General features: G+C 40.4%; 1 protein-coding gene across 1 annotated transcript; it reads left to right on the forward strand.

Annotated features, from left to right (window-relative positions):
• The first annotated feature begins 557 nt into the window (after positions 1-557).
• On the forward strand, positions 558-11,067 carry LOC130072100 (coagulation factor XIII A chain-like). Its single transcript, XM_056237044.1, has 11 exons — positions 558-687; positions 777-968; positions 1,107-1,358; positions 1,985-2,103; positions 3,533-3,640; positions 3,751-3,928; positions 4,068-4,206; positions 4,396-4,499; positions 5,533-5,621; positions 9,613-9,766; positions 10,766-11,067. The coding sequence occupies exons 1-11, from the start codon at positions 558-560 to the stop codon at positions 11,065-11,067; spliced, it is 1,767 nt and encodes a 588-aa protein (XP_056093019.1).
• Positions 11,068-11,633: the final 566 nt, after the last annotated feature.

Raw genomic sequence — 11,633 nt, forward strand, 5'->3', positions numbered from 1 at the left:
AAATCTTCAAAAGACCTTAAATATGTTTACGGCTCACTTCTTAACTTTACTTCTCATAATTAAATATTGTAGGAATTGCTATAATACATTAGTATTATAATCTCATCTACATGTTATTGACAGTCTGGAATATGCTGCTGTCATCAAGAATCAGAAGCAAGGTCACAGAGTTGTAGGTCGGACTGACCTGATCTTGGGATCATCTTAACTTCGGACGCTCTGGTTCCATGGATGTGTTTTTCTCCAGTGGAAGAGGAAGTCCTGAGCCTTTATTAATCAGCATGAAGCTCTTCATGAGCACATCAGCCTGGAGCCTCCTCACCTCAGCAGAACATCTACTCTTCTACACACACCGTGAGTTCAACGCTTTTAATGACTAAACTCTTTAGCATTAATACAAAAGTTTGGTTGTGTTTTAGTTGTGCTTTCCTCTTGCCATGCCTCATCTGAAATATCTAATATGTTTACCAAATGGGCAGTCTATAATGTTGTCAGTAGATTTCTAACATTAAAATGATCTGTCCTCCAGACAAACATCAAGCCATCTTGTGTACACCATGTTATTACAACCCAACCCCAACTCGGTAAGCGGCCGTATTCCCTTTGCCAAATCAAATTTAGAAGAGTATAATCCACCTGAGTTTGTGGCATTTGATGTTTTGAGGCCAAGGGGACCCCTGGATGAAGGTAAAGTCTTACACGTGTTTGCATTTAAACATGCCCTAACCAAAATAACAGACCACAGTCTTTCAGCAAGTCTTTTTTTCTTCTTCTAGAAACACAAGCTGCAAGTGTCTCAGTATTGAGCGTTGACATGCGTGTGACAGAGAACAAAAAAGACCACAACACTCACAAGTACGTGAGCTCCAACCTCATCGTGCGCAGGAATAAAGAGTTCACCATCATCATCCAATTTAACCGGGACTTAAATGAACAGCAGGACAATTTGGAGTTGGAGTTCCTGATTGGTGAGATTCTGCATCCAGTAATAAATCTCAATGCATGATAAAGTACATCTGTAATGAAGAAGCAGTACATTACATTAGTGCATGAAATATCCCCATAGTCTAACACAGGTCATGTCTGCTGTTCTGCTCATTTCACAGGCAGTGCACCTGATGAAAAAAGGGGCACCTACATTATTTTGCCCATTGGTAAAGAGAAACCTGAAGTGCGCTGGAAGAGTCGTGTGGTGGAAATACAAGGCAATTATGTGACCGTGGGCGTAACACCAGACGCCAACTGCATCATTGGCCGGTTTCGAATCTTTGTTGTAGTTGTGAGTGATTTGGGAAAACAGCGCACTAAGAGGAACACTGACACCGATGTCTATGTGCTGTTCAATCCTTGGGACCCTGGTGAGTAAAATAGTTACGCTTAAAGCCATAAGCCCTGTGAAGCCATGGTTTACAGTGAATTTAGAAAACCCCATTAGCGGTTCTAAATTCACTGTAAACCACAGCTTCACAAGGCTGATTGCTTTTATAAAATAAGGTTAGTCTATAACAATATACTTTAAATATTGATGTAATGAGGTCACAGGTCTATGTTTGTAGAGTAATTTACAATGGCTTTGAACGCGGCTCAACCAATAGGAATCAAGAGGCCCCATCAATAAAATGTTGCATAGAAAACCGTCCTAAATTTGATCTTATGATCATTGGCGAAATTGGGAGCAACTGAATGGTTTCAGATCTCTGCCTTGTAAACTGTGCCTAATTAATGTCATTAACATATAAAACAGCACCAGTCAACGTCCAAAACCTTTACTTGAGAACGGTGAGTGGCAAGAATTGCTTAGATTTCCAAATACTCTCTGCCACATGGAAAAGTGTGTACATTTGCTTAGACCCTGACATGGCACTAAGCACTTTTTTGTATGGATGTTAGCGTGGATTTAATGCACACGTCCAGCAAACTTACATTTTTTCAGCACTGACATAAATGGTTATGAAGGATGTATATTGTATGTTTTTCTTCCCAGCGGATCAGGTGTACATTCCCAGAGAAAGCGACAGACAGGAGTATGTGATGAATGATGTGGGGACCATCTACAATGGAGAATTCAATAACTTTACCTCCCGTTCATGGAACTTTGGACAGGTTAGCAGTAATACAGTTTTTTTCCCCCAAGGAAATAAAAAAATGTTCTCCTATTGAGCTCAGGCCCATATGCCATCCCTAAACTCTTTCCCTGCCAGAGGTTTGTGTTTAAGTTGCCAGTCAGTGCCAGCATTTTTGATCATATTCACAATTTTTTAATGGACCCCAGAATATTTTGTTGTATGAATATGTCAACATTGAATACTTCAAAAGAAAGAACAGAGCTTCTGCTTTTAAACAACAACAAAAAAACATTTTATTCTAAGCTTCTTTCTTTCAACACTTGAATGTGTGTAAATTTAATCAAAAACCAACAATTCGAACAAAAAGCTGAGACAATCACATTTTTATCAAAGACTTCATCTGGATTGGATTCAGAACAATGAACAAAACTTAGGCTGCATTCGAAAACTTAAAAATACTGCCTTCAGAGGACACATTCCAGGGAATGAAGGCATCAAGACACGTCCGAATGCAATGTTTGCTTCACTTCCTCTCTCCTGAGATGCCTTCATCTGATCAGCATTGATGTATCCTTCGCTACCTTTGATATCCCACAATCCTGAGCTTTCCATTTTGTGACAGCTGAGCAAAAAAATACAGATGGCGTCTGAAAGTTGTGGATGCTGGTCAGTTTGAGTAAATGTACATTTTTCACCAACCTTTTCCACTACTGATGTCATTTACAGCGAGAAATTACTACTGTAGTAATTAAATATTTGTTTAGTTCTCACCAAAGCTCATTGAACTTTAACGCTGCCTCAGAAGCTTGTCTGAAATCAGTTTCTTGAGGTGCCTTCATGTGCAAACCCTGCCTGCAGAGTCATTGTTAATAAGGCAGCGAGGCAACAAGTCAGCTGCCTTAGTTTTCGGATGCAGACATAGATGGAGTAAATCGAGTCCATCAACAGCCCCAAAGCTTGATTAGCTGATCCAGATGTGTTTGATTAGTGTTGAAACTGAATCCACAATCGCCCACTTTTCACCATTTGTAGTGGTGTTCGAAACCATGGTGGACGTTATCGAGTGCACTCATTCTATCCCACATTGCGCCGCCCTAACGAGTGTTCAGCTGATGTGCACTCAACGGCTGTCCGAGTTCGCTCACTCGTTTTCATTCACTCCTTCAAGTGAACCATATTAGTGGACTAACGTAGGGAATAGCGATTAAGGTTTATGGGGGCAATTGGGACTGTTCATTCATTAAACGATAAGCTGACAAAATATTCACATTAAATGAGAAGCCTCTCCTCCATTGACATCCATTAACAAAAACAAAACAAAAAAACAGCCTCTGTTCTCCTCCACAGCATTACACTATTTTTTGCTGACCTTGAAGGCTTGCCTTAAAGCGGCTTTGGCTAAACTCTGGCCCTCCAGGACCAGGATTTGACACCCATGAATTAACTTCTAATGTGTTTTCCTGTAGTTTGAACAGGGGGTTCTGGATGCCTGTCTTTTTGTTCTGGATTCTGGGAAAGTACCACTAGTTTTCCGTGGAAGTGCCCTTGAAATTGTTCGGCAAGCATCAGCTCTGGTATGATTTTATAATAGTAATCAAAGTATGGACAATTCCACAAACCCATTTGACATGAATACACATATAATACATGTTGTTTATTTAGGCTTTTTGGTGTTATATTTCAGATTAACTCCAATGACGATGATGGTGTCCTGGTTGGCAACTGGAGTGACGATTTCTCCGATGGCACATCACCGACTGCCTGGACCGGAAGTCCTGAAATCCTGCTCAAATATGCTAGTGAAGATGGTGAGCCTGTGCGCTTCGCTCAGTGCTGGGTGTTTGCCGGCGTGCTGAACACTGGTGAGTATGGCCACTGCACATTCTTTGGGGCGTCCGTTTGAGAACTTTTTCTTCATGATAGTTTAAAACACTTTCAGAATTAAGTAATTGTAGGCTTGTGACATTTAACAACACATTTTACCTCATATTTTCCACCCAGTTATGCGCTGTCTCGGGATCCCTACACGGGTCATCACCAACTTCAACTCTGCTCACGACAACACGGGCAAACTGAATACAGACATTGTGCTGGAAGAAGACGGGAGAGTGGACCGAAGTCGAACAAAAGATTCAATCTGGTGAGATACACAAATAGTGTTACATTCAAGTGGTCCTTACTCCTATACTACAAAAAATTGGTTCCTTGGTTAATATAATTCACAGTTTTATCTCAGACATTGCATGATTTTTCAGTATGGAGTTAATGTACTATCCAATATTCTAAAACTGACAGGTTGATTAGTAATACAGTTGAGTTTTTCTTAAAGGAACTTCCACTGCTGGAATGAGGTGTACATGAAGAGACCTGATCTGCCGAAAAAATTCTCTGGCTGGCAGGTGATCGACTCCACCCCTCAGGAGACCAGTGATGGTATGATCCTTGCCATGACTTCTGAACCATCATAAATATACCTTTAGTTTTCAGGAAACACAGGACGAGATGTACTGCATCCTTTAAGTGCAAACGCGTTCCAGGAGAATGTACTTGACCTTGGCAGTGTAGTTGTCACAGTGGAGTTTTTGGGTGGGCATCCTCCCTTGATGGGTGATCCGAGGGACACATCGTCAGTAGTACACCTCAGACTTCATTGGATGTTTTGGCCATTATAACTAGACATCCTCGGTTGAGGAAGGCCCTACGGGGGTGATCAAGTCCCCACAGTGTATCCCCCCAATCAAGCTGGAGCCCAGCAAGAGTCTTGTCTCTTTATCCACAGCCACTGGCTGCTTCTCTCAGCTGCCTCAGACATTGCTTTGAGGCTCTGGCACAGGCTCTGGCCTCTGATTCCCAGGTCTCCAAGCAGTCTGGTGGTAGACACTGCTTAACCCCCTGCACCCCACCTCCACTGGACGGACTTCAGTTTTCCATCCGCAATCTAATGCTTCAGCAGCTAGCTAAATATAGCGTAGTTTTTTTCCGCTCATATGCCTCTAGTCCTCCCAGGTTATAGTGAGTTCGATGATGACGACCTTCTTCAGAGAGGGTGACCAGAGAACTATGTCAGGCCTAAGTGTGGTGCTGGCAATCTCTGGAGGAAAAACGAGCCGCCGACCAACATCCACTAGCATCTTCCAGTCACAGGCCCCTCGAAGCTGACCATGCTCCAGAGAAGTGGGCCTGCACCTGGCTACCTTTCCCCCCATACGGACAAAGTTGATCTGCAGTGGATTGGGTGCTGATGGTGGTAGGGAGTTGAAAGCAGTCCGTTTGTTTCCAGCGTTGTTACTCACCATTACATCCCGAGATTCAATCAGTGTCATCTGGAGTCTTACTTTAGCACACTTGAATTCCTCTGTGAGACTGGTGAGGGGCAGTTTGAGGGTGCAATCTCTCTATAGAGGCCTATGGTGGTGAGGCATCGAGGCACTCCAAGCCATTGAGTTATTTTCCTTCTCTCATTCAGGTTTTTATCGATGTGGCCCAACGTCTGTCAGTGCCATCAAAGAGGGAGAGCTCAGCTATCCATTCGATGCAAGGTTTGTCTTTTCAGAGGTAAGAAAGATGTCATTTAGGGCTGTGCCTGAAGCCTAAATCCAAATTTAGGAACGGAAAATGAATAGCGTATTCTATGGAGCCCCTAAAGGGACATAAGGGGACAGGGACATGGCTTACTGTGGTAGTCGGTTTGATTTCACTTATCACGTGAAGATTGAAGGAAGAGATGACTGACAGATCTTATCTTGTAAAATGTGTGCTCAGTACCACCGCTCCCTATACACAGAGTACGCATGATCACAAATTAGAAAGCAAAAGTAAAAAGCGTGTGCATTCAAAAGCGATTTTAATACCTTGTATATTCTTGTTGGCGGCTCCCACCCCAAATTATATACAATATAATTACCCAAATATATAATTCAGAGAGAACACAAAAACGTTGGGTAACACTTGAATACTGTTCCTTCATTAATGAATAACTACTCAGGAACATATGAGAAACGCACTAGTAACATTCTAGTAACTATTAACTAACAAGAAACTCTGATTAATGAATTAGTAAGTAATAGTGCATAGTCGAATGAGGTAGTTCACTATTAGCTAATCAGTAACTATTATTTTTCATACCTCACTGAAGACTAAGAACTACTATATACAGGTTCATAATTAATAATGCATAATGTATAATATAAGGTAATGGTGGTAACCCGTTAGCAATGAATCAAGTGTTACCTACATCCTTAAAGGAACTACTAATAATTTGGATCAGTATTCTAAAGTGAAAAGCTTGATAACTACCTTTTTATTTACTGAAGTCGTTGTAAGCTTTTGAGGTTTTTGTAAGGTTTTGGATAGTAATGACTCAAGTGTTACTACAACTTTCTTAAGGAACTACTAGTTATTTGGATCAGTATTCTAAAGTGAAGATCATGGGAACACACTAGTAATGATTAAAGTGTTACCAAATTCATCGGAAGGAATTACTATTCAAAATCTTACAAAACACTCAAAAGCTTACAATGACTTCAGTCAATATTAGGCAGTTATCATGCTTTTCACTTTAGAATACTGATACAAATATGTAGTAACACCTGAGTCATTACTAGTGGGTTACCGTTACCTTTTATTATAAATTATGCATTATTCATGTTAATTCTGAACCTGTACATAGTAGTTATCTGGGAGGTATGAAAAAATATAGTAGTTACTGTAGGGGTGGAACGGTTCATGTATTCGTATTGAACCGAAACGGTACAGGCGTCACGGTTCGGTGCACGAATTTACACGGAGAATACACGGTATAAAAATAAATAAAACTCGCGTACAAATTAGTAAATGTAATGCGGAACTACTGTTAGATACGCGGGTTCTTTAGGGACACGTAATCTGTACCATCGGCTTAGCTCTGAACGCGCGTTCACGTCAAACGTTGGCTTTATACGCGCGTCCTATTCGCTTTGGACTAGCGTCGAACTAGACGCGAATTTGACGCTCTATTCGCGTTTGGTGTGACCGCACAATGAACAGGCTGCGATGTCAAGATTGCAATGCTGGAGTGTGTGTGTGTGTGTGTGTGTGTGTGTGTGTGTGTGTGTGCGCGAGAGAGAGAGAGAGAGAGAGAGAGAGAGAGAGAGGCGCGGGCGCGATCGAACTCTGTGTGTGTGTGTGTATGTGTGTATGTGTGAGAAGCTATGTTTCCATCCACACGTTTTTATCCGCATTAAGTGATATCAAATGAAAAATGTCTTATGGAAACAGTAAAATTCGATTGAATTTCATGAATATCGACTCAAATGAAATACAATCGGTCTCATCGGATTTGATCTTGATCGATATACGGCTTATGCGATAAACGCTGATGGAAACGTTATTATGGTGCGATCCATTTTGCCTAGTAAAACTTTGTTCGCAAATGTTGGCTTGAATGTTGTGCAATTCGGTGAGAAAATGAATGGAAACACCTTAACATGTCTCAAATCAATTCGATATACCAATTTGATCGCAAAACAGCATGTGACGTCATTACGCACAGGTTTTTATCCGCTTTAAAGCCGTTTGATGGAAACACACTTTCACCAGCTTTATTCGCATGAGGTTTTTTACCGAACTTCAGATAATTCGATTGACAAGTGGATGGAAACATGGCTAGAGAGAGAAGCGCGGGCGCGATCGAACTCTGCGTGTGTGTGTGTGTGAGAGAGAGAGAGAGAGAGAGAGAGGCGGGCGCGATCGAACAGTGGAAACATAAAAAACATAGCCTATACTCCATCATTTTGTTCATACAGATCATTAAACCTGCAAAGTGTTTACTTATATTTGTGTACACTCGCAATAAAACACAATATTGTGCTTTTGTCACACCGTAAACTCTTGTCAAACTGTAACCTAAAACTGTCACCCAACCAAAATCACACACACACACACACACACACACACACACACACACACACACACACACACACACACACACACACACACACACACACACACACACACACACACACACACACACACACACACACACACACACACTGTTTTAAAAGCAAAACATATTTATCCAACTCCATTTCAAAACAGTCTGTGGGTCCCATCTTTTGGACATTCATCATATTGCATTGGTTTTCATTTATTGCCCCTCGGAGGACTAATCTTACACATTCTACATTGATTAAAAAAAGAAAATCGAATGTGTTTTTAATGGTAGTATTATTTTATACAGAAATCAATTATTTGTAATTCAGATGAGAATAATGTTACATTGTCAATTAATAATGTTAATTAAAATTAAGGAAAACAAATATATTGATCTGAAATATAGCAAAATAATTTTAAATTAATTCAGGTACAATTACCAAACATATCGCAAGGTCTTTTTGTCTTTTTATTAATTTAATTAATAAACTAATCATATAAAACCATTGTCAGTGCACTACAAATAAACTGGTTCTATACCTTTATTAATAAAACTTATTTAAAAAATACAATGCCTTCTGCATTTTTGTTTTGCTTTTCCCTCCATTGTACCGAAATCGTACCGAACCGTGATGTCTGAACCGAGGTCTGAACCGAACCGTGACTTCTGTGTACCGTTCCACCCCTAAGTTACTGATTAGCTAATAGTGAACTACCACATTCAACTGAGCGCTATTACTTACTAATTTGTTAATCAGAGTTTCTTGTTAGTTAATAGTAGTTATACCATGGTCTGGGTGAATACTCCATTCTGATTGGCTGCAGGGTATCCATTAAAAATAATAATGGCGCTTGTCTGAAGTATAAAATCATTGGTTACCCGTAAGCCAATCACATAACGTTTGGTTATGACGTGTGTTATTCGCCAGCTCAGCCGCATCGAACTTCCACTGTAAACACACGTGCGAAAACGAAACCATCGAGCGAAATGCCGGAGTGAACATGGCTGACCGAGTTTTGCTGCCTCCTTAACCTGATCCTCCATGAGTGCAACCAAGGGGAACACAATCACAACTATCGCCTTGCCGGCCTTTGGCCTGCCCAGTTTCTCGCTGACTATCGGTAATATTTGATAAATTAAACTTTTACCAAAACCTGTCGAGAGTAGGGCCACGGCATCACCTCCATTCAAAATGTTTACCAAACACTCTTCTTGTTCGGTCTTCAGTTTGGAAATGCCAGGAATATTCTCCACAACAGAGCGAATTGCATCCCGTGTCTCCATATCCGCGGTCGTTTTCAACTTCCCCAATCTTAAACTCGGCGCTTAGCGTCTACGTCACGGCACTCAGCCCGCCCTCTGTTCGTTGATTGGCCGGGTGTTTTCAGGTAGGAGGAAAACTGAGAGACATGTCGATGTCTCAGACTAAGTACAGAAGCGAAATGAAATTGAGCGGAAGTGCGAAGTCTGACGTAGTCAGGCTAATTTTTTTCCATCACCATGTAGAATACGGGCACATCCCTAATGTCAATTCTCGTTGATATTTATACCTTTAGATTTAATTTACAATACATTAAAATCTTAGCTACTGTACAAGCAAATGGACATGAAAAAATAACTTTCTCCTGTCTTCAGCTGAACGGTGATGTGATATTCCATCGGTCTGATAAGCAGGGAAAAATGAAGGTTATCTCTGTGGACACCGGGTATGTTGGAAAGCTCATTTTGACAAACAAACCAGGCAGTAGCATCTATGAGGACATCACTTCTACCTATAAATATCCAGAAAGTAAGTTTCATTCCATATCAGTCTACAGAATTAAGAAGTGATGTGACATTAGATCAGGAGTCATTAGATCATTGTAGCTATGTGATTCTATCTCTGATACGACTGACACTTCGCATGTGAACTTCGGGATGTCACGGTAGCTGACAGGGGTTTCCTGAGAAAAATGAATCCTTTAAGTGTTGGAAGCTAAATTTGAACACAAGCCTTGGAGAAGCTACAGTTTACCATTGTATTAGTGACTAGGAAGTGATTAGAAAGAACCTTTTACCCTGCTTGTCAGGCAGAATTCAGTTCAAGGGCCTTGCACTGTAAAAATGAATACGCTATATCTAGTCAATATAATTGTGGCAACAGATTACAAGCAACATTATTAATTAAATTTAACAAATTAGAATTGAGTAATAATTCATCAAATTAATTCCTCAAAAGTTAACCATTTAAAATGAGTAAAATTTACACAAAAAAATCAATCAAAAATATCTGAATAACAGACAGCCGTCAAAGATGAATTAAGAACTCTTTATTTTATATTGCCAACATTGAAGACACCTGATGTTAACAAGCAGAATCACTGAAGGAGAAAAAACGTAATTGTAAGTCATCATTATGGTGATCGGTGTTTGTTTTAGTTGGGCTCTTGACCCTTAAGCCTAAAAAGTATTAAACTCGATACCCAGCCCTATCTAAAACATCTTGAAAGCCTTGAATGTTTATCTATCATGGGTCATTTGATATTCAAGGGCAGTCCAAATACATTGTGTTGCCTTCTGGATTCTTTGATTGACAGTTTAAGAACACAGCTGGTTTTAATCACTCAAAAGCTCTCTAGAGTCACTTAGGAGACTCAGCAGAGTCCTTCAGTTATTTAATTATTCAACAGACTTCCATAAGGATGCCAAACACCCTATGTACATGAGCAACAAACAATAGTGGTTTGACTGATGGTGTGGGAAGCAGTGGAAAATCCCAGCAATTTACCTTCAACCCTTCTGACTCTAGAAACCCTCAAGGAGAGAGAGGCCTGGCAAAATGCAGAGCGTTCCGGCATTCCTGCCAGGGATTATTTGCCACCCACTGAAGCAGGAGTGACCATCGAGCTCAAGGCCGACGCCGTCAAAATGGGCGATAACTTCAAGCTGACGCTGAAGATTAACAACCAGACCAGCCAGACTTGCACCATCAATGCTACCATCACTGGCTGTGTGGCGTTTTACACAGGCATCGTCAGCATGACCTTTAAGCTCGAAAACAAAGTTGCAACCATAAAAGCCTTGAAGAGTGAGTCACAACTGTTTCAGTAAAACTGCACATTAGTTTGAGATTGAGTTATAACAGCTCAAAGGAACTCTAGGAACAGTGATAATGGATAAGGCTATAGTGTGATCATAATATCTTTACAGCTGAGTCTCTGACGGTAGATGTCTATTCTTCGGAGTATACACCATACCTGGTGGATCAGGGCAACCTGCTCTTTGTGGTGTACGGGCATATTGAGGAAACTGACATGTCCCTCTCCACGATGAAAGTAGTCACTCTCCAGCCTCCTAAACTCACAATAAAAATGGTAAATATCCAATGGTAAAAAGTGTAGGGCTTGGTATTGATACAGATTTCAAATTGGATTAAAATTCAGATTTAGATTTGAAATAGTTAAAGTATATGTGTACATTTTTCTTAATGGGATAACTCAAAAATTAGCATTCTGTCATAATTTACTCACCCTCAGTGTTGTCCCTAACCTATATTTATTTATTGATTGATTTACTTTCTTTAAAAGGACAAATAAAGGTAGAAAGAAGCAAACAAAAATTAACCTTAATAGAAAAAAAGAACATGACTATCTTTAAAGCTTGGACAGATCAAAGTG

The sequence above is a fragment of the Rhinichthys klamathensis genome, unplaced genomic scaffold, assembly GCF_029890125.1.
Source record: "Rhinichthys klamathensis goyatoka isolate OS25496 unplaced genomic scaffold, OSU_Roscu_1.1 h1tg000476l_1, whole genome shotgun sequence".
Lineage (NCBI taxonomy): Eukaryota > Metazoa > Chordata > Actinopteri > Cypriniformes > Leuciscidae > Rhinichthys > Rhinichthys klamathensis.